General features: G+C 49.4%; 1 protein-coding gene across 1 annotated transcript in view; it reads left to right on the plus strand.

Annotated features, from left to right (window-relative positions):
• The first annotated feature begins 806 nt into the window (after positions 1 to 806).
• JCAD (junctional cadherin 5 associated) overlaps positions 807 to 23,722 on the plus strand; it is a 43,364-nt gene continuing 20,448 nt past the window's right edge. The window contains exons 1-2 of the mRNA XM_047754828.1: positions 807 to 876; positions 15,068 to 15,403. Coding sequence (XP_047610784.1) covers positions 15,123 to 15,403 — 281 coding nt within the window. The 5' untranslated portion in view covers positions 807 to 876; positions 15,068 to 15,122. The remainder of the gene's footprint in view (positions 877 to 15,067; positions 15,404 to 23,722) is intronic.

The following is a 23,722-nucleotide window of genomic DNA, read 5'->3' on the forward strand; positions in this document are numbered from 1 at the left end:
CCTCCCGCCTTCAGTTTCCTCATCAGGCCCAAGATAGGACAGCGCATCAGGCCTGCGAGGGCTCCTGCAGCCTCCAGCTTAACGTCTGCTTCTAAAGGAGGTCTCAGGCCCTCAGCTGTTGTCACCGTCATCGTCCTCTGCTCGTCACACATTCCGTGTGTGTATGTTTTTGCGAGAGTGTGCGTGTGTAGCTGTGCATGAGTGTGTGTGAGCAAATGCGTGTGGCTGTGCATGACTGTGAGCAAACGTGTGTGACTGTGTGTGAACAAACTGTGTGACTGAGTGAGTGTGAGAGCAAATGTGTGACTGTATGTATGTGCGTGTGTGCATCTCTGTGGCTGTTTATGAGTGTGTGAGCAAACTGTGTGACTGTGCGTGTGAACAAACTGTGTGTGAGAGCGAATGTGTGTGACTGTATGTGCATCTCCGTGTGGCTGTGTGTGAGTGTGTGAGCAAAATATGTGTGTCTACGCATGGACACATTTTGTGTGTGTGTGTGTGTGTACCTTTTCACAGGGTGGAAGCCGCCCAAACCCAAGTGACAGGACGGACGGAAAGGTGGCCAGCTCACCTGTGCCTTCTGCGCGACCCACCCAGGCGGGGCCTGAGGAGGCCTGTGCCCAGGCTTCCAGAGGGCTGGCTGCCTGGTGTCTCCTCCTGAGGAGCAGAGCCTGCCAGGCGGGCGCGGCGGGGAGGAGCGCGGTGGGCGGGGCGAGGTGCGCGGTGGGGCGGGGCCTGGCGGTGGGCGGGGCGGGCGGCGGCGGCTCCGGGCATGCTCCGCCGCGGCGGCGGCGGCGAGCGGGGCGGGTCGCGCTGGTCCCCGGCCGGCCGGAGCGGCGGCGGCGGGGGCGCGGGGCAGCATGAGGGAGCCGTTCGGTAAGTCTGGCGTCTGTCGCCCCTCCTGACTCCCACTTTCCTTTGGTCCGCTCCCACGGCGCCTCGCGGGCCTCGCCCCTAGCCCCCGCGGTCACCCCCCAACTTCTCCAGCCGGACGTGGCTCGGGTCCGCGCCCTCCTCAGAGTAGGGGGATGTCCGCACCCCGCCTGGAGTCCACGCGAGGTGCCGGGCCCCGCAGCCTCGGTCGAGGGGCGCCCCTTTGCTAGGAGGGCGAGTCCCGGCCCTCAGGTGCCCAGTCCCGGGCGCGCGCTCCCCGGTCGGCGCCGAGGGCCGCGGCTGGCGTTGGCGCTCGGGTCGCCCCTCGGCGCGGGATGGGGGCCGGGAGTCGCTGCCCCTGCTCTCGGCTGTCTCGGCCACAGCAGGGTCCAGCCAAATCTCGTCCTTGCCTGCGCGCCCCCACTTCGCGGACATCTCCGCCCCGGGAACTGACAGCCGCTGCACAGGGTCCCCGAGGTCCCCGGTTCCCACGGGTCCCCTCCTGCCGCACTCCCCCGCCTCCGCCCCGGGCGGTGGGGACCTCCCCGCGGGACGTTGGGAGCTCGCGGCCGCGCCCCCGCCCCGCCCTGTTTCTGCCCGGCCTCGAGCGCACCCCGCCCAGGGGTCAGGGCCGGGATTAGGGGGCTAATCTCCGGTGCCTCCCAGTAAGTGCCCGCAGCGGCCCGGCCCCCGGCTGCTTGCGGTTTAGCGAAAGAGAGAAAAAGGAAGACAGGGTGGGAGAGAGGAAAGAGCCCCGCCTGAGCGCGCTGTAAATCTCGTCAATCACCTCGTTTATGGGATCTGGAGCCCGCCTTGCTGGTCCGGGGTCTCCGCGCGCACCCTCCGCCCCCACCCCTCGCCCCATCCACCATCGCCATCAATTCCCTCCAGAATACCTAGATGTCCCGACCCCCTTGGGGTTCAGCACCTACAGCTGAAAGCGCCCCTCTTCCTCCCTATCACTGATAAGAGCAGCCGAGCGCCTCGGATTCTTCTAGGGGTTTGAAAAAGAAGCTGTGATTTCACTACTGAAGAAAAAAAAAAAAAAAATGAGAACGGGAACTTGCCGCCAGCGCAACCAGGTCATTCATGCCCTAGCCCTTGCTCGTTCGCGCTCTCGAGGAGCAGAGGACTTTGGGGAATTAGCTTAGGCAGGTCACACCCCTGTCCCCATCACACTCACACACCCTACCACCCACTCTCCATGCAGGCCTCCTGCATCCCCTACCCCCGTACTGCCTCGCCCTCCCCAGATGCAGTTGCCGGCCTGTCTAGGGGAGAGGGTGGAGCTGTGTGGACCACACAACTAGTTGGTTTTCTCCCTTCCTCTGGCTTATTGTCTTTTCAGATTTGCAAGCAGATATGCTGGAGATTTGAGATGAAGGTTGGAAGATGGGAGGGGATTCTTGGGAGGGGGGTGGGACTGGGGTTCTGGCAGCGGGAAAAGCTTTGACAAAAATTGCAGACTCAGAAGTCTTGAGTGGGCAGAGGCTGTGCTGATAAACCTTGGCGGAAATGTTGCCTTAGGTCAGGTCGTTTTAGAATTGAAGAGGACTGGATTAAGACCATCCAGCAAGGCAGGCGAGTGTGAAGTTTTTCTGAATCTCATCTGCAGATTCTGTTTCAGAGCACTTGTAGTGGTTTTCAAGTGAAATGGAGAATTTGGTAAATTCGTTTGGTTTTCCATCTGTCCCGTGGGTTTGGACTTTCTCTTGACCTTGGTATTGGGTGTCTAATTCTTGGCCACCAGCTGAACTAGCTTCCTGAAGCTCTCTAAGTGTTACTCAGGGCAGGCAGCATATAGCAGACTGTGTCACTCCTGCTCAAGTGGGTGAGCAAATATTTGTTGAAGAGGCCTTAATCCACTGGGCCTTCCTCCCGCCAAACTTCACCCTCTGCTGCAGAGATTGGAAGGTCAAGCCCTTGGCAGGCCCAAGAGGTTTAGGGGGATTGGGTGGGTGGAGGAAGCCTGCGCCAGGAAAAGGAAAAAAAAAAAAAAAAAAAAAAAAGAAGAAGAAAAAGAATTTTTATCTTTCCACCTCCTTGGAACACAGCTTAAAATGCCCGAGCGTCCACATGCTCTGGAGGGCCTGACAGGCTAATCAGAGTTATCTAATAACGCATCTGAGTAGTCACAGATTCCAGAGGCATTTGGCTATAAAATTTTAGCTATAAAAGGTAACCGGAGTTGAGAGGTGCACAGGGAGAAGAAAGCAAGACCAATTTTTCCATTAAACAAAACAAGTCTTTTGAAAAGATCCTTGGAGTCTAATTTTTTCAATGCAGTTTAAAAATAAATCCTAGAAATGCTATCAGTAAAGAAAGCCCAGGAGTCTGGTTCCGCCAAGTTCTCATTGTCCTTGCGGGAGAGCCCTCACTTGGGAGGACAGTAAACAGCCGTACTCTAAGAGTCCCGAGTCTCTGTTAATGAGCTTGGCAGGACTTCACGCTAATTAATCTAGAGAGTTTAGAACCCTGAGCGTTGGATTGAAACAGTTTTTCTGTGGTGGTTTTTCTTTTGATAAGCAAAGGCTGTATCTCTGAAATCCTCTAGGCCTGTTGCTCTTGAACCCATTACTGCAGTTCTTTTGGCTTTTTGGCAGGTGGTGTTTTTCACCTTTTGGGATGGGAAGGGCTATCTCACTCATTAAAGCCTTGCTATTGTGCTTTGCTTAACAAAGAAAAGTCAAGTTAAAACTTAAAATGAGTGACTTAAGGAATGCTGAGGGACACACTCACTAAAGCCAGCAGTCCAGAGGGGGCTACATCAATCTCTAAAACTTTGATATATATATTCTTTCAACTCTGGACGTCATTTTAAAAGTTTGGTTTAGTAGATCCAAACTATTATGTTTAGAAAGGATTAATAAGGCCCTACTGAATAGACTTGGGAACTATATCCAATCTCCTGGGATAGACCATGATGGAAAAGAATATTAAAAATAATGTATATATAACTGAGTCACTTTGCTGTGCAGCAGAAATTGGCAAATCATTGTGAGTCCACTATAATTAAAACAATTTTTTTAAATGCAGAAACTGCCATGATGCTAAGACCTCAGTTGATTTGAATTTGTGCTATTTTGTTTTAAATTTATCTTATTACCTCTACCTTCTTTAACCAACTGTATGTCCCAAAAACTTTCCATAGAGAATATAATTGGGAACATCCTGGCCCAATTGGCAAAGACTTATTATCAGGCAACTAAACATCCTTGGAGTTTTGCTGCTTTTGGGTTATCTCTCTGTTACTTGTTCAGCTTTGTTTCTTCTGTAGGCAAATGTAAGAATTTAGATACTATCATGAAGACATACCAAGATATATATTTCAAAGAGGAAGAAAGGGGAGAGAGAGAAAGCACCCCTATGCATAGGAAGACTAGTTAAGAGAAATAGAAACCAGATGGTTATCTCTTACATTTTTCAGTGTTTACTTCTAGAATAACTATATGACTTTCTCGTAATTGGAAAATAAATAATATAAGAAATACATGGAATAATTTAAACATTTTTATAAAACCTTGGCTTTTTATTCTAAAGGTATTAAAAAACAAAACTAGTGTGTTATAAGTTTTAAAAGACTATTTTAGGAACCTTTCTATGTGGACTTTGAGATGGTGATAGTACAATTGAATTCTAACCCATTAAAGTTTTACAGTTGTTTTTGCAAATAGCCAAAAATTCCAGAAGCTTTAAAAAATCCTATCCAATTTTAGTTCCTTTTTTTTTTAATGACTGCTAATCCTTCAGAAATGTTAATGAGGTACTTAGGGTCTCTTTAAGATGCGTGAGGTCTCCAAAGCAGTAATTATGTGACAGAATTTGGAGGTGAAAGAAGACAGGAGAGTGTGTGTGTGTGTGTGTGTGTGTGTGTGTGTGTGTGTGTGTTCTTACAAGTTAGGGGTGGAGAGAAAGAAGTGAAGTTAGAAGAGATAATATTTATGAAAAATAACTAAAGCCCATAGCATTTGGCACTTTATTTTCTTCTCTTTTTGAATCAAAGCATTAACACTAACCCAACCCAGCAATGTTAGCGTTACAGGAGCCTTTTGATCTTAGACCCAAGTTTTCCATCTTGGGTTTTTTGTTTGTTTTTGTCACCTTAAAGAAACTTAACTCAGTGATAGTTTGCTTCACAGATTCATTATGCTTTTTAAGTCATAGGAGGTTGTAACCACTTGAGGGCCCTGGCATTACGCTGTGGTATGGTGACGACAGTGTGAGAACTTACCATCCCAGAATGTGAACTGGAACTGTTGAGTTCTTTATTTAATTATTAAGACTGGAAAGGGAAATGGCAAACCTCTTGCTCATCATGAAATGCATGGTTCTACCGTCAAAAAAAAAAAAAAAAAAAAAACCCACACACAAACAGAACAAAACTGTAGAAAGGATTAAAAATCCATGCATCGTTTAGTAACATGCTTCAGTCTGGTTTGTTTTGTGTCTTGGCTATACCTCTTGTTTAAAGAGAGTACTTTGTTATATATTTATCATAACATTAGACCGAAGAATTGTCAGTTGAAGAAATATTTATAGTCAACTGCCAGCAATTTGAGGGACTAATTACATCTCAAGTATGGAATGTCAGTGAATAGGACTGAGAAGTTTTAGGTTTTTCTAGACATTGTCTAACAAATCTAGTAACAGTGTCTCATTAAGACCTTTAGAGTGCTGCTTGTAATCTTGTATTCAATTTTATCAGCAGAATGTGATTTTAAGCCTACTAGAATCAGGTTAAGTATCTTTGTAGCAGATAAGACACAGGTACTGTATACTAGATCTTGCAGACCTTAGGTAATTTACTATTCATTTATTCTTTTCTTCCTTGTTTCTTTTATTCTCATTGAGTCTTTCATATATGTGATATGATTTCAAAGGTACGTTTTCCTAATCCTACTTAAGAAGCTTTTTGTTTTTAAGGTTTTTGTTTTTGTTTTTTCCTGATGATGAAATATAAAGTTAAAGTACAGGAGTTCTCTTGTGGCTCAGTGGGTTAAGGATCTGGCATTGTCACTGCAGTGGCTCAGGTTGGTGCTGTGGCACTGGTTTGATCCCTGGGCTGGGAACTTCCAGGTGCCAAGAGCATGGTCAAAATAAATATGGAAAGAAAGAAAGCATAAGAAAGTGCCAATATTTGACAATTTTTTATCTTCAGAATGACAACTTCATGTAGTTGAATCTAATACATTTCATGAGAGCATTATAAAATATAGTCAAGTATAAATAAGGACATTTTTAAAAACCCTCAGAATCCAGTGATACTGTTGCTATTTTGGCATATTTATTCTTGGTGTTTTTTGCCATACTGTGTATATATAAAAATTAAATATGTATTATTATACATTGAATCTAGGCTTCTGTATCCTGTCATTATTTAACAGGGCACCATGAGCATTTTCTCCTGTGCTATTATATATCTGAAAACATAATTTTACACATGTGTATGCATATTAGAGTCTACCATGAGGATGCACTGGAATTTTTTAGCCATCCCTTAAATGAACATTTAGCATAGTTTTTAAAATTATCATAATTAAAACTTGGGTAAGTACCTTATATAAAACTTTGTATGGGAGTTCCCATTGTGGTGCAGTGGTTATATGAATCTGACTAGGAACCATGAGGTTGCAGTTCCATCCCTGCCCTTGCTCAGTGGGTTAAGGATCCGGTGTTGCCGTGAGCTGTGGTGTAGGTGGCAGACATGGCTTCGATCTGTCATTGCTGTGGCTGTGGCGTAGGCTGGCAGCTACAGCTGCTATTAGACTCCTAGCCTGGGAACCTCCATATGCTTCGGGAGCGGCCCTAGAAAAGACAAAAAACAAAAACAAAAAACAGAAAACTTTGTATGTATCTCTGATTATTTCATTAGGGCCCCAAGAAGCGAGATTATTAGTCCATAGGGTTTCAGATTTTTAAAGATTTTATAACAATCATTTTTAAGAAAAAAATTAGCCATTTACCTCCAGACCCTCCCCCCCGCCCCACACACACAGACACACATTCAAACACTCACAGGTGGGAGAATCCTTGTAGTTCACTCACCAGGCCCTCATCAACAACAGATACTGCTTTCTAAAAGCTTCAATAATTTGAGAAGTGAATAATGGCATTTTGGGTTAATTTGCATATCTTTCTTTGATGACAGGCGAGGGTGCACATTTGTTTCATATTTTTAATTGGATGTTTCATAGTTTTCACTTCTAGGCAAATGTTATAAAGGAAGACAAGTTCTGGTTGATTTAATGAGTTTATTAATATTTTGTTTCATTTCTCTGTCTTGGGGAGTCTAATCACCATAAATATGAAAAGAAAAATATTTTTACAAATGGGAAGGGAGGAGGCAGGGGTGCCTATTAGGTAACATTCACTTGCCAGTCTCAAGCTCTAGCGATGAGAAGACCATGGTGGAAATAACACCTCCCTGACCAGGGTGTTGATGGGGGCTGGGTGTCTTTATGTCCTCAGAGCCCAGGGCCTGTGCATCCAGAGCAAAGCAGGTTGCAGTCAGGGGGCACTGCCCCCTCTCAGGGCTCTAGGATGGAAGATGCTGGACACTGCACTCCCTGGCCTCCCCTCGTCTTCCTCCTCTCAGCAGTGTGTGGCCACTTAGCTCTGCTCTCTTGGTTGGCCTTGATATGGGTGTGACTAATGAGGTCAAGGTCAGAGGGTCTATCTTCCTATGACCCAGTTAGCTTTGCTCTGTGTCACGGCCATGAGCTGTTTTCCCTTCACTGCGGCCAGCTGACTTGAAAAGGCATGCTGTTCATCACAGGGCAGAAACAGCTAAAGAGGGGCGATTTCTCAAGCCAGAAAGACCCTGAAGAAACTCTAGTTCAGCCTTCTTATTTGGCTTTTTCAGGAGAAGGCTGAAGCCTGTAGATTCTCCCCTGTTCCCTTATGCATCATCTAGGCTCAGTTCAACGCAGCACACATTTGTGGAACAACCTGGAGGATGGAAATTCATCCCTCCAGTGGCAGGTGGGCAACTCACCACCATACTCAAATGCGTGTGGTTTGTTAGCAGTGGCTTCCTAACTCGCTCATCCCTTCACCTGAAGGATATGGCTAATGCTGACAGGACTTAGGAAGTGGCCACACAGCGGCGAGAGGACTTTCCATGGGCTCATTCAGGGGTCCTTTGGAAAGGACAAAAGTTCTGATGAAAATCTATTCGAAAATGACTTGGGCACAAGAACAATTTTGCAGGAATTAGTTGGTTAAATCCAAATCACATGATCTCCCGTCTCCCACCAAGAGTTTTTTCTGATTTCTGTGCTTCTCGTAATGAATGGACCATTACCTCAGTCACCAAGACTAAAACCCGCTGTACGTCTTCCCTTGAAAGTTACTCTTGTTAATTCCTTCCCCAACCTCCCCCATGCTACCACTCCTGCACGTTACAACAGAGGGGACTTAAAAGGACTTGTCTGCCTCTGCCTTGTTCTGACCACACTCATCCTCCACTCTCTGGCCAGATTCACCATAAAGCTCCTTTTCCTTATCTGCCTAAACCCTTCTGTGGTTCCCACTGTCCCCTTATTTAAGTCCAGACCCTATTAGTGTTTTTTCTTTTAGAATTTAGGTTTTTTTTTGAAAATTACAACCTCCTCCTTCCATTTCTCATACATGTAGTTTGTCTGCTTTTTTAGCTCTACACAGCAGGTTTTATGATAACTCCAGATCACTGACAGCCTCAAATCCAAAATGATTGAAGAGGTCTGCTGGGTCACAAAGCAGCACATGGTATATTCGTGAATGAATTGTATTACCGAGTATTTGAATATTTAGAAATCAATGCTGATATTGCCATCAAGACATTGCAGTCAAGTGAGGCATCAGCCATTGTGTGTGTGCGTGTACATGTGTGTGCATGGTGCGTATGTGCTTGGAGTGTACAAGGAAAGAATTATGTCATAGGGCCATCCTAATCCAAGAGAATAAAGAAGTTTTTACTTTTAAATATACAGTTTTTTGGGGAGTTCCCTGGTGGCTCAGTAGGTTAAGGATCCGAGTTGTCACTTCTGTGGCTCTGGTTACTGCTATGGTGGGGGTTCCACCCCTAGCCCTGGAACTTCCCCAAGCTGTGGGTGTGGCCAAAAAAGGAAAAAAAAATACAGTTTTTCATCTTCATGCCCCCATATCTATCCTTTCTTGTTTATATTTATGCATTATTTTATAAATTAGGAAACTTCTGTTGCTATTAAGGAAGGAAATATGGAGCCTAAAATAGAAGCACAGGCTTTGAAGCTAGATGGACCTCAGTTTGACCCTTGGATCTGTGCTTACAAGCTGGGTAACCTTGGATTCTCAGTCTCGGTTTTCTTGGCTGTAAAATGGAGACATTTATACCTACATCAGGACGTTTACTGGGAGCAGAAAATGAAATAAAGTGTGCCAGGCAGCTAACAGAGCAGCTGGTCCATGCTGTCTTTCATGTGCTGCTATTCTGGGATCGCAGAACAGCTCTTCCCTCTGCTCTGGCAAGAGAGTTTATTGGGGCGGTGGCCGGAGGGGCAGGGTAGGTGGACCACGGATTGGAAAATGTTCTTGGTGAATTTGTTCTGCATCTACTGGTGAGTTTTTGAGCATCTTTCCACCTCTCACAAGCATTCTCAAGGGGGAAAAAAGTAATGAAACAACCTAGTGATGTCAGGAATCAATCAAAAAACCCAGCCCAGGAGGAGTCCCATCATGGCGCAGCAGAAACGAATCTGACTAGGAACCATGAGATTGCAGGTTTGATCCCTGGCCTTGCTCAGTGGGTCAAGGATCCTGCGTTGCCGTGAGCTGTGGTGTAGGTTGCAGACATGGCTCGGATCTGGTGTTGCTCTGGCTGTGGCGTAGGTTGGCAGCTACAGCTCCCATTAGACCCTTAGCCTGGGAGCCTCCATGTGCCGTGGGTGCGGCCCTAAAAAAAAAAGACAAAAAGACTGGAAAAAAAACAAAAACAAAAAACCCAGCTCAGGCAGCCTGGCCATTCAGCATTGTTATTCCTCTACCCTCACCCCCTTTAAACCACCTAAATTAGAGCCGGTGTGTGTGCAATACGCATTTCTTTTTGGGCCTCATCTCATGAATTTAATTTAATTTAAACCAGTCCTGTCCAGCAAGCAAGAGAATTGTGGGTTGAACCCAGACTTCTGTAGTCTTTAGTTTTTTGTTTCCTTCACTGTTCAATTACTTTATGAGTTTTGATGCTTGTAAGTATGCATTTTAATAAGAGAACATGAGGGCGAAAAAGCAAACGTTTGCCTTTAGCTTAACTATTTGGGGGTGTATTGTACACTCAGCACAAATGCCCTCTGTATAAAGAGACCTGTTCTAAATCCAGGCTTACTTCTTTCTAGAAACTGTCCTACAGAGTTTGCTTTAATCAAATGGCTCATCTCTCTCAACCCGAGTTGTGTAGCTGGATGAAAAGTTCTCTGAGCTGGGGGCTGGGTGGAGCCCTGATTTCTCTCTGGTAAAATCCAGCAACGCCACAGATTCTGATGGAAATCACGGTCCTGACATCCTGATAGTTACTGGAAGCCATGTACTTTTCTTTGGAATAAGTGGCAGCTCCATCTCTTTTACAGATTAGAAGACTGAGGCCTGAAAGTTGCGTCACTTGGTAAAGGCCATTTGCTGAGCAGCAGGCAGGATGGGAAGCTGGGCTTTTTGGCCGTGACAGCCCACAGCCTTCTGACTGTGCTTGCGTTCTCGCCGCTATGTGGCAGGAGAAAGTCTGCAGGCAGCTTCCTCCTGAGATGAACCAAACAGCTGCCTCTGGGCCACCCAGAGAAAGAGACTCCCCCTGACCCCCCCGACCCAGGATTTGTGTCCCTTTACCAGGCTGTCAGGTTTTATTGGGCAGGTGGTTTTCATTTTTTTATTTATTTTCATTTTATTTATTTATTTTATTTTTTTAGGGCTGTACCTGCGGCATATGGAAGTTCCCAGGCTAGGGGAACTTCCAGCTGCAGGCCTATGCCACAGCCATGGCAACAGCAGATCTGAGCCACATCTACGACCTACACTGCAGCTCACAGCTACATGACATCCTTAACCCACTGAGTGAGGCCAGGGATGGAACCCGCATCCTCATAGATACTAGTCAGGTTCATTTCTGGGTGGGTAGTTTTTAAACGGCTTTCTAAATTGTGTCTTTGAAATGATGGACTTACTTTGAGGAATATATGGGGCAAAGAATAGTAGGGGGGACCCCATGTACAGGACCCCATGCCTGACTCCGAAGTTTTCTCTGATTTTTGGTGACCCGGGTGTCGACACTTCAACCCCTGTGTTGTTCAAGGGTCAACACATATCTCTCGACATTGTGAGATTTCATGTTATGATAACTTGCATTTCTGTCCAATTTGGGTGTGTGATTGTCGTAACAGCACCCCTTGGGTAGGCGGGTGTGTTGAATGATGGCTTTGAATAACTGTCGATTTGGAATGCTGCCGCTCAGGGTTGAGAAGAAGCTTTACAAGGACCAGCTTTTCATCCGGCAACTCAGTGGATGTCCATCTGCTCTCCGAGCGTTGGTGTCCCCTCCAGGTGGCCTCAGGGATGGATGTTTGATTGACTGCTTGATTGATTCCTTTTTTTTGGCCGCCCCGCAAGCTGCGGCAATGCCAGATCCTTAAACCACTGTGCCAGTCCAGGGATCAAACTTGAATCCCAGTGTTCCCAAGATGCCACTGATCCTTTTTCACCACATCAGGAACTCCACAATTGATGTTTTAGGGACGGGCACGCCCTACCTCTTAAGGCACCTGTCCCATCTGTGGGAGATAAGGATGCTACAGAGAGGAAGCAGGGTACAAACAGGATTGGAAGAGCTGTGTGGCTGTTGAGAAATCCGTCTGGGGCGAGAGGTAATGTGTGGCCTGGGTGTGGATGCCCAGGCTCAGCATCGGGGTCGAGGAGGGGTCGAGTGTCTGCCTGAGGGAGAGAGGTCTCCTGAGAGTTGGACAGGGCTGGGCGCTTCGTCCAGTGGTGGGGCCTGTGGTCATCCCCTCCCAGGGCCCTTGTGCTGAAACTGGAGTACTCCTGCTCCCCAGAAGCTGCAGGCCTCTGCGAGACCAAGCAAGTTAGGTGCCCCCCCCCCCCCCCCCCCGCTACCGCCCCCCAGATCAATACACTTTTGACCTCAGACCTATAAAGTCAAGTTACAGCTCTTCCAAGTTTGAATGTTTTTCTTTTCCCCTTTTGGCCACCCTGCGGCATATGGAGTTCCTGGGCCAGGGACCAGATCCAAGCCACAGTTTCAACCTAAGCTGCAGCTATGACAACACCGGATCCTTAACCCACTGTGTAGGGCTGGAGATCAAGCCTGCATCCCAGCACTCCCAAGATGCTGCTGATCCCCCACAGTGGGAGCTCCTGAATCTTTTTTGAAAGATGTTTATGGCTGGGCCTACTTTCATGCCACTTAGGGGTTTGCTGAATATACTGACCATGCAGACCCTGCCACCTAACTAGGACAGTGACCCATGGATGTTTTTCTTTCTTTTTTTTTTTGTCTTTTTGCCTTTTCTAGGGCCGCTCCCTTGGCATATGGAGGTTCCCAGGCTAGAGGTCTAATCGGAGCTATAGCCGCTGGCCTACACCACAGCCACAGCAACGCCAGATCTGAGCCGCGTCTGCGGCCTACACCACAGCTCACGGCAACACCGGATCCTTAACCCACTGAGCAAGGCCAGGGATCGAACCCGCAACCTCATGGTTCCTAGTCAGATTCGTTAACCACTGAGCCATGACGGGAACTCCGCCATGGATGTTTTTCTTAAACGTCATTACTACTTGCCATTCTAACAATGGATTCTGTGGTGGACTCTGGGTGCTCCTCTGTGAACTGGGTGGCTATTTGGGATGCAGTGCTCTTTACTTTGCTTTTAAAGAGCCTGATGTGGTAACATAGAGAAACCACATGTCCTCAAACCTAAACTCTCACTTTCAATAAATGTAGTGTTGACTGGGTGTGTGACATTGAGCCAGTGAGTCTTGGGACTCTGGTCTGTGCTACCTGGATTCTGTCGCATCATTTCTTTACCCATGAGATAACCATATCTATTTTATTTTATTTTATTTGTTTGTTTTTCTTTTAAAGGCCACGCCTGTGGCATATGAAAGTTCCCAGGCTAAGGGTTGAATGAATCAGAGCTGTAGCTGCCAGCCTACACCACAGCTACAGCAACACCAGATCCAAGCTGCATCTGCAACCTACACTGCAGCTCACAGCAACACCAGATCTTTAACCCACTGAGCAAGGCCAGGGCTTGAACTCACATCCTTATAGACACTATGTCAGGTTCTTAACCCACTGATCCACAACGGGAAGTCCCCCAAATCTATTTTAAATGCCAATTCCCTGTCTCATACACATGCTCATGCAGTTTAGGTAGTAAACTCCTAGTCATTCTTCAAAACCTTCAGATGTCCCTTCCTCCCACCTTGCTTTCATTGAACAGTGATTTATTGAGAGCATACTATGTGCTGGGTTTGGGGGACAGACATAGCACAGAACCAGACAGAGTCCTTACCTGTATGTTCCCCCAGTCCAGGGGCTTGCTCAGGGGAATTAAGGAACAAATGCTTGCCTCTCTGGTCCTTCCATTTGTGTCTGTCACATAAGCCCCTGGGGGACGCATAGGAGGAGCTTCGGGAATGGCCAGGTTGCCATGGAGACCGCTCTACTAGTACAGACACTGTAGAGCCCGTGAAGTTCCCCTAAGATGTCAAACCTAGTGGAAAACTGTAGATTTCCAAAGTTTGATGCCCTCCGTGCTGACCATGGAGACTTTGCCGCTGCCGGAATCAAGTGTATGATGAGGTCGAGGACATGCACAGTCAGCAGGACTGTGAGCTGTCAGGAAGCACATGCACCCGCCTTTCACCTGCACCCAGGCCGGCAGGCATTTCCTGGCCATTGTTTGCAGGGGCTGCCACTGGGCTGTTTCCGTCCAACAGCCAAGTGGGGCCAGAGCTGGTCTGGCTCTTCTAGGCCCACCTTTCGTGTGCTGCTGGCCCAGGCCAGCATCGTGGCCCCCGAGGAGGCAGCAGGGTCTGTCTGCCCACACCGCCTCCCACCTTCTGAGCAACAGGCGCAGGAAAGAAGATTCTCTTGAGTAAAAGTAAAAATGGTAGCCTCACCTCTTGGCACACGTGTGCTCTCCAGTAGGTTTCTGTCCCTTTGTCCCTTTGCATTCTTCCTGGTTGGTGCCATTGTCTTAGGACAGTTTGGGGAAGTTGCTGCTGTTGAATTAATGTACTATGGCAGGATTTGGACGTGGACACCCTTGGCTCAGAGAGGCAAACCATTTCCCCAAGCTATATTGGGGGAAGTTTGACTCTCAAAAGTTTTGAGATTATTATTATTATTTTTTCTTTCTAGGGCCACACCTGTGGCATATGGAAGTTCCCAGGCTAGGGGTTGAATTGGAACTGCAGCTGCAGGTTTACACCACAGCCACAGCCACTCCAGATCCAAGCCACATTGCAACCTACACCACAGCTCACAGCAACGCCGGATCCTTAACCCAGTGAGCAAGGCCAGGGATCAAGCCTGCATCCTCATGGATACTAGTCGGGTTCGTAACCCACTGCCCCAGCAGGAACTCCTTGAGTGTTGATTAAAAGCATAATCCCAAATAAGTTCGGGATTGTGCTGGGGGTTGGGTGTGGGGGTTTGGTCAGCCTGTCTTATCGTGAACCTCAAAACTTAAGTTCTCTTTCCATCGGCCGGTTACCCACCCAAATTGCTTCCACCAAAGCATGTCATGGCCCCTTGTCGATGAAAGACCTCACTCTACCCTTTTGAAGCAAAAGGTTTGTTGCTGAGATGAAAGCAGGGCTGTAGAATTATGATTCAGCTGGACGCTGGTTGTTTCTCTTTTTAGCAACACGGAGCAATCATTGCGGTTTCCTATCTGTGTTTACTTTGTCCACTGTCCTGTGTGTGTTGTCTTCAGATGTCTGGGTGGGGGGCTGGGGGACACCCTTCATTATGTCTGGCTAAACACTATTCCGGACTCTCCTGTGAGAGGCAGCCACCTGAGGGGGCGGGGTCCCAGAATGGGGCCACTTCCCCCAGAGCCTCTCCTGCACCCTCTCCTGGAATGAGACGGGGAAGCCACCATCAGTAGGGCCTGGGGTCCAGAGGGGAGGAGGTGCCAGCTCACAGATGGTCTCCTTGTCCCCGCAGCCTGGGACCTTCCACCACAACAGTCGCAGCGGCACGTGGAGGCGGCCCATGCACCATGTACAGCGTAGAGGACCTCCTCGTCTCTCACGGGTACAAGCTATCGAGAAGCTTCCCAGCACCACAAGAGGAGGACGGCGAGGGGCGCCAGCAGACGAGGACCAGGGTGCGAGCAGGCCCCGCCCTGCCCAATGGCTGTGAGGATAGCCCTGCCAGCCTCCCCCGGGGCCCGGCCTCCCCGGGGCCAGGGCGACTGAGCGACTCCGAAAGCCACCGCCGCAGGCTGAGGGTCCACGGGGAGCCTCCGAGCACTGCCGCTGCCAGGATTGCCGAGCCCGGGTAAGCTCCCTGGTGACGTCACCAGCCCCTGTGACTTGAGGGCATGGCAGTGGGTGTGTTAGCACATCCTGGGGCCTGGGACAGAGAGGAGGTGGAGGGACCAAAATGCTCTTTTTGGTGGAGTATCTGGAATGTTCTAGAAGCACTTAGTGCAGGGCCTGGTGCAGCAAGCCTTTAGGAAGTCGTGGCGAGTAAATGAATTCTGTGCCCCCAATGCAGCGTTTTAATCTCAGCTGCTTTGTTCCCTTCTAACCTCTTCATATCTCCTCAGCATCCAGGAATCACTTAAAACTTCTGCAGAAGGTAGTTTAGATCAGGCCCATATTCCCAGCACGCCAGGCTTTCTTATTCACATGTTTCAATATTTTGCACACGACAAGAGTTGAAAGAGGTCTGTATTTGCCTCCACTTGTGCAAAAGAAAACCTCACATGCTCCTATAATTCCATTGGCCTCCAACTCATCTTTTCCTTACGCTCACACACCAGCCCGAGCGTGGGGGTCCCATCTGAATACAGCTGCATCTGTGGGTGTTTTCTTACAACAAAAAAGGGGACGGATTGGCCTGGGGGACAGGGAGGGAGGTAAACAAGGGAATTTAGGCAGCTGGCTACAGAGCCAGCACAGGAGAGGACTCCCCCCCCACCCCCCCACCCCCGCCCCCGCCCCAGCCAGGCAGCTTCAACCCAGAGGAAGCCTTTGTCATCACTTCATAAAACTGGGTTTGTCTTCAGTGCTGTGCTGGGACCCGGCTCAGGCTGGGGAAGGGGGCTCTGCCTGCTCAAGAGCATGTGTAACTGGCACAAAACGGGCCAAGGAGACCAATAGGAGCAGAGACCTCTCTTTAGGGGAAAGCAACATACCAACAAAAAGGAGTGTGAGTCCAGTCCAGAGAAAAGGAATGAGTGCTCCCCAGTTCCACAGTCAGCTTTTCACAGGGATGGTCGTCCTTGTTGGTCGACAGCTTTCAGGTAAAAACAGGAGGGATTTTGCTCTCATAAGACAGAGCATTCAACACCTTGATTATCGAGGGCAAGCAAAGTGAGGGCCTGCTTCATGCCCAGGGCGGTAGAGGCTGGTTTGTGGCGTCCAGTCAGAACCACTGCTCTGGTGGGACAGGGGTTGTCATGGGCGGAGCAGGTTCCCCCAGGATGGGGAAGGACTTGAGCGGCCTGCTCCCTTCACAACTCCCCCTTGTGTCCACTGCTGCCTTGGTCCCTGAAAAGCATGCCCACCATGGATTTTGGAAGAGGGCACTTATAGATGAGATGGTTGGAGCATTAGGGCAGCCTGTGTTGCTACCGAACAAACTCGTGCCTGATCCTACGGTGCCTCTGTACTTCTAGTCCCTTGGCTTTCAGAGAACGAAGGCTGTGCCTTGCTGCTCCCCCTCCTGTGTTCCCTACAGAGCTTGCTGCAGAGCTGCTCACACAGCGGGCTCAGTATATGCCCGAGATTCATTCATTCATTCATTCATTCCTCCACACTTGTAACAGCTTTGAGAGGTAGAGGATTTAGTTTCTGATGAGGTGAGTGGCCATGGAATCCTGGCGAATGTGTCACATAGGCTGCATGGGCTCTGTGCCAGTCTTAAAGGGCTGGATCAGGAGTTCCCGTTGTGGTTCCGCGGGTTAAGAATGCTGCTAGTATCCATGAGGACGTGGGCTCAATTCCTGGCCTCAGTGGGTTAAAGATCTGGCGTTGCCGCAAGCTCTGGTGTAGGTGGTGGACACAGCTTGGATCCTGCGTTGCTGTGGCTGTGGCTAGGCCGGTGGCTGTGGCTCTTATTTGACCCTTAGCCTGGGAACCTCCATGTGCCATGGTATGGCCCTAAAGGAAAAATAAATAAATAAATAAAGGGCTGGATCAGAGATTGGAGTTGGGTCCCAGGTGGGAGGCAGTAGAAGCCACTTTAGAATTTCCTATGGGCAGTGAGGCTCCCAACCCATCCACAGCTCGCTGGGCCCCCAGACCTGTGAGCAGCTTGCTTTCCGTCATCAGTGAAACACTCAGATGGGTTAGGCGCAGCACTGGGAAGTCTGCATGCACACGACAGAGTTCTGACAGATCTGGCCATACCCCCCTACCGCCCGGAACTTCTGGCTGGTTAGTTGGCTGGTTACTTTGGGAGCTAAGGAGAAGTTTTGGGGACGCAGGTCACCTTGCAGGGTAGAAAGAGAAACTGCATACATGTTTGCAAGGATCCATGCCAGCACCTAGAGCTTCAGAGACCAGATGCCCTGTGACGTTTTCTTTCTTTAGTGACCAGTAGATGACTGAAAACAGGAGGCAAATGGAAAGGTAGATGGGAGGAGAATTATTTTTTCCCTTTTAGAAGAAAAGTGCTTTGAGAGGAAATAAATAGCTGCTTGCAGTTAAAGCTTAAAAATGTAAAGAAAAAGAAATCTGCCCAATTCTTTGGCTGGTGGGGTTTCTGACTCTGGATGAATCTGTGGTACTTGGCCAGGTCCCAGCCTTCCATCACTGGACAGGGCGGCCGTGGTCCTGCAGCCTGGCCTGGCCCCCACAGTGACCCTGCTGGCTAGGCTCTAGGTCTGGAGCCAGACATGCAGGGTCCACATGTCCTAAGTGGGTGAAGAGGCTGCGCTTTGATCTAGATGGGGCCTTGGATGCCCTATGCAACCCAGCACCCTGGGGTGACTGGTCTTGCCTGCTTGGTGGGTTAAGATCCACCCTTGAGCGTGTCTCCTCACCACAGGCCAGCCATCAGTGCCCTGTGCACACCCGGGCAGGGTGGTGGTCAGAGCAGTTTGGAAAGCCACGGGGGCCAAAAGGGAACTGGCTAGGATGGCGGGGTGGAGGGGGAGTGCAGGGGGGAGGGGCAGCAATGTCCTTATTTCATAGCCAAGAGTGTGAAGCCCAGAGGGTGGCAGTGACTCTGTAAGGGCCACTTGGTGCCACCGTGGAGAAAAGCCCAGCCCACCTGCACTCTCCTGCCCAGTTCGAAAGGGGTGCCTTTTTTCTGAGCTCCTGTCCTGCCTTCGCTAGGACCCGGTCACTTCCTCCCCACCCTGCCTGCTTGCGTTTGCACCTCTTCCTGTCTGGGGAGCTGCCTAGGAACCGCATCTGTCCTCCCAGATCAGAGCCATGTGGTAACACCGACGCTACCCAGTGCACGCTGGCCAGGGCCACACAGATGGGGCAGTGTCATACATCATCTGGGGCGTGGCTGGAACATCAGGATTCCTGGGTGAGAATGATAGGACTTATTTCCCACTGATAATTATCATCACCTTAGAACAGAGTACCTTAAAAAAAAAAAAAAAAGAATATGGACTTGGAGCCTTGACTCGGTTCCCAAACTTGCAGGGTCCACGTTTCCTAAGTGGGTGAAGAGGCTGTGCTTTGAGCTCTCCTGGTGGTCAGGTCATGTGACTCTGAGTTCTAGGGATGAGAGAAGGGGGAGGACCAGCTGACCTTGCTGAGAAGCCTTTTGGCCCAAGTGGGGAGACCATTCTCGTTTTGCATAGTTTATCTGAGTTGATGATTAGAGGGATCATTTTCTAAAGCTCTGTCTGATGTGTGGTGCTGTCTGTCTCAGGGCTGGTAACTTGATGAGGGTGCAAGGCCCAGATGATGGGCTGGGAACCCTGACTGCAGCCCTGCTGCCTGCACCATCGACCCCTAGCTCTCTCATGGGCCCTGCAGGCCTCCTCCGGCCCCATGCACACCCCCTCCTGTCCCCAGGTGCCATCTACATGGAGCCACCGCGGCTCCCTGATCTGACCCACCAGGAAGCACCAGATTTCTCCCCCATCCCCACAGGAAACCCCCCTTGCCAGCCGGCTTCCTTGGTTTCCAGTTGAGATGCTCTCTGCCCCAGGCTCCTGAGCACCTTCTCCTGGTCCCCAGGGCTTCCAGCTTCCTGAAGCTGACACCACTGCTAATTCAGCTCTGGGTTTGCTCAACCTATTAGAGAATTTTGCATTTTTTAAACACTTACACATTTTTGTAACGTGAGTTCATTGGAGCAGACCTAGTACTTGTCAGCCAGGGCAGCCTGTGGGTGCTGAGCATTCCGGGTCATTGGCTGGTGTGGGATGGGAGAGGTGGTACAGGTTGAAACCTGCTGACCTTGGGGGAGCAGCGAGGAGGGGGAGGAGGTAAAGATCACAGGCTGTGCAGACCCTCTGGGCTGCCTGGTCCCTGCAGGAATGTTTCCCCCCTTTGTGGGTTCTCTGGGTGTCACCTACATGAGGCCGCAGGCTGTGTGGGGCTGTCACTGCGCCCGAGCCCAGCCATGGGCAGGACATGGGAGCCTGGGGCTCCTCCCAGGTGGGGATAATGAAACTGAGCAACAAGGTGAGTGGGTCAGCTGAGGCCTTGGGCTGTGAGTTGTCCCCTGTGGGACCCTCTCGATCTCTGTCCACATTGTCCCTTGTCATTGCATCTCCCTGCACTGCTGCTCTGCTGACCAGCCTCTTCCTTCACCCACAGGTCCCACTTCCCAGTAACTCTGGCTCACGGGGACTTTGTCCTGCTGTTGCCTCTACTGAGTGGTCCAGCTCCAGAGCCCCCGATGGCTCCTGCCCATGACTTAGTTACATTTTTTTTCTTTTTATGGCCGCTCCTACGGCATGTGGAAGTCACCAGACTAGGGGTCTAATTGGAGCTGCAGCTGCCAGCCTACGCCACAGCCACAGCCACACCAGATCCGAGCTCTATGTATGACCTACACTGCAGCTCAAGGCAACACCAGATCCTTAACCCACTGAGTGGGGCCAGGGATCGAACCTGCATCCTCATGGATACTAGTTGGGTTGTTAACCCTCCCAGCCATGGTGGGAACTCCCCTTAGTTTACATTTTTGAGAGAAAGAACCCATGGTCTGGAGCAGCTCTGGATGCTTGGCCATGGTGAGCATGTCAGCCCTGTTCCGGGCAGTGTGGGGAGGGCTGGACGGTGGGGGTGTCTGAGCCTCACTTGCTCTGGGTAGAGGGACTTTGGGTCAGGGCACTTTCCGGGCCTGGGGTGGGGGTGGGGGCAGACCGTGCACCCCAAGCCTATTTTCTCTTCCCAGACCATTCATCTCGTGTCCCTGAAACCTTGGCATTTCTCCCCCAAAGTCATTCACTCCACAGAGGGTTCACCCAGGTGCTAAAACCCTCCTACACAGTCTCAGGTAATCGACATTCATGGTCAGACCATTGCAGGCTTGCGTGCACATCACCCACATGGTACAGAAGAAAAGTCACAGGTCCTGCCAGATGTCACTACAGTGTTCATAGGTTTATAGCAGGAAGATGGAGAATGTCTATAAAACTGCAGGCAGCCAGCATTCTGGACAGAAGATGATTTAATGCTCGGTTTTTATTGTGTCCTAACTTTCGCCGTATAACCAACAACAGATACTAACTCTGGTCGTCTTCTCTGTGGCCTCTCCATCCTCCCTGCAGCCACGTAAAAAGGGTGTTTCTGAAAACTTGCGTTTGCATTTGTGTTCAAAGCTTGTGATGAGAAGTAGACTTTGAGTTCATCTCTTTGCACCATGTTCAATTATTTCTGCACATGCTGTCTTGTTCCAAAGTGACTTGCCAAAATACACACACACACACACACACACACACACACACACACACAAACACACAGACGTACGTATTAAGGGGAAACAAAGGAAACAGGCAAAGGAGAAAAGCTGGCCCTTATCTATAAGTGGAGGAAACTGCAGGCTTAAAGGCAAGTAGCCCTTACTGAATAACACTTAGCTCCCATTAAACATGTAAAGCACTGTTATCAGGCATTCCGCGTTTCCTTACTGGGTTTCCTTTGAAATGTTATAATCAGAGGAAGCTGTAAAATAACGTAACACCACAATGGTTTGAATCTGAAAGTTGTCCCACAACAGGCTCCTCTCTGCTTAGCCCCAGAAACCCTGGGTAGAGTTTGTGCAGGTTTACCCGTGAGAGGAGCTTGTAATCATCTCCTGTCATCAGGGTGGTGGTAACTAATTAGAGGCCTAGCAGTCTGGGCACAGGGGGTCTGGGCCCCCCTCTTGGGAGGTTGACGTCTGATCGTGAGTATTGTGCAAGATGGTGCTACTGGATACAGTAAACAGGTCCTTCGCAGAGGCTTTTTCAGTGTCTCTCAAATCATATCCTGCTCATAATGGTTTTCCCAAAAAGAAATGCTTCAAGTTTAACATCTGTTTCCATGTAGCCCTTTCTCTGTACCGAATTATACTTCCACAAACAGTATCTGTCTTGTCACCGCTTGCTCCATATCCTAAGTGATAGGCACTGGGATCTGGACCTCTTCACAGGGAAAAGTGTGGATTAATTGTGTGAGCCAGCCTGCTCACCAACCCACGTGAAGATCCAGGCCTCCTATTTCCGCATGGTCTCATGGGAAACCCTTCTTCTCAGCTGCCTCATTCTGTTCATCAGTGGTATAAGCTTCCAGAAACCTGAACACTGGTCCTCCCTCCTGCACACACCCCCACATTGCTCTTCCGTCACCACGTTCCCCCCCACAAGAAGCAAGTTGGGCTCTTTGAACCTGAGGCTCCAGGAAGGACAGTGGTGAGGAGGTGCTTCTAGAATCCGTGGGCAGATGTGAGCAGCACAGCCTAGACCCCATCTGTCTTGGCAGCCATGCCATCACCAGGAGAACCGTTGGTGATGGGTTTCTTCTTTTAGCTAGAGAAGCGGGTTAGTTAGCACGCTGGGAGACACCCAAGTGAGAGACGCCGGAATCTGAAACCTGGGCCTAAAACAGATCTGTGTGTCTTGGGTTCTGGTCACTCTGTTCCTGCTCTGCATTCTTGACAAGGACAAAGGGCCAGGACCAGAGTTGAGTCGACATCTTGACAAGTCCGGGCTGTGTCCCAGGTGTCAGGGCCCTGGTTAGCCCTGCTGCAAGCAGAGAGGCCCCTCAGGCCCCATGCCACTGTCCCTGGCAGCTGCCCCTCCTCCTCCCTGCGCTGAGCTGAGCTCCCACAGAACACAGGGTGGGGGGCCCAGGATGCATCCACAGGTGTTTGATGAATGACTGAGTGGATATAGGAAAGGGAATGGTGGTGATGGAAGTGTGAGGGCAAATGAGGCACTTCGGATGGGTTGTTTGTTTGTTTGGGTTGTCAGTGGTGACTTCATGGACAACACCAGTGACAGGATTCTAATTTCGTAGAAATAGAATGTATCCTTATCACTGAGGCAAATAGGCAAACACTGAAATAATCTGCCTTACCCATTGGATTCATGCAGGAGAAAATGGGTCCCAGCTTGCTCTTTCTGCTTTGTTTGAATAAACTCAACATCGGTGGACACCATTGTGATGGAAAGGGGTGTGACTCCTTCCTTAGCCACCGGCCTCCCGGGTAGGGGGCTGGGGGGGGGCAGGTCTCACTGTGACAGTCCGTACGTGGTGACTTCCTGCTATTGTGCAGACCTGTTGAGTACAGCTTAGAAGACAGCACAGGCCCAGGATAATCCCCACATGAGGACAGACTCTAGCTCTTTCCTGCCTGCCCCTCACCCCCTTTCCCTGAACAAGGTGAGGAAGGGTTTCTGAATTTCTCCACTACCCTGAAAATTTATTTTAATTGGGTTCATAATACTACTCATAGCTAAAAACGGGATTATTCTGTGTTAAGACACTCTGCCAAACAGTTTACATGTATCACCTCATGAATCCCTTCCAACAAACTTGGAAAAGAAGAAATTATGGGGTTCCCATCATGGCTCACCATGGTTATGAACCTGACTAGTATCCATGAGGACGAGGGTTCAGTCCCTAGCCTCACTCAGTGGGTTAAGGATCCAGCGTTATCACAAGCTTCAGCACAGGTCATGGGTGTGGCTTGGGTGTGGCATTGCCTTGGCTGTGGTATAGGCCTGCAGCTGCAGTTCCAACTAACCCATAAACTCGGGACCTCCATATGCTGTTGGTGCAGCCATTAAAAAAAAAAAAAAAAAAAAGCCATCCAAACTAAAACATATTATGCTTAACTTAAAAAAAAAAAAAAAGTCTCATAGTTCCTGTCGTGGCACAGTGGTTAACAATCCAACTGGGAACCATGAGATTGCGGGTTCGATCCCTGGCCTTGCTCAGTGGGTTAAGGATCCGGCGTTGCCGTGAGCTGTGGTGTAGATCAGCGGCTACAGCTCTGATTGGACCCCTAGCCTGGGAACCTCCATGTTCCATGGAGGAGCGGCCCAAGAAATGGCAAAAAAGAGACAAAAAAAAAAAAGTCTCTTGAAGTCTTACCCCAAAGGTGGTGCAGGAAACCGCTGGCAACCCCAGAGGAGCAACCCGTGTCCTTTTTTTTTTTCCTGCTTTTTAGCACCAAACCCACAGCATA

This window comes from Phacochoerus africanus, chromosome 12, assembly GCF_016906955.1.
Source record: "Phacochoerus africanus isolate WHEZ1 chromosome 12, ROS_Pafr_v1, whole genome shotgun sequence".
Lineage (NCBI taxonomy): Eukaryota > Metazoa > Chordata > Mammalia > Artiodactyla > Suidae > Phacochoerus > Phacochoerus africanus.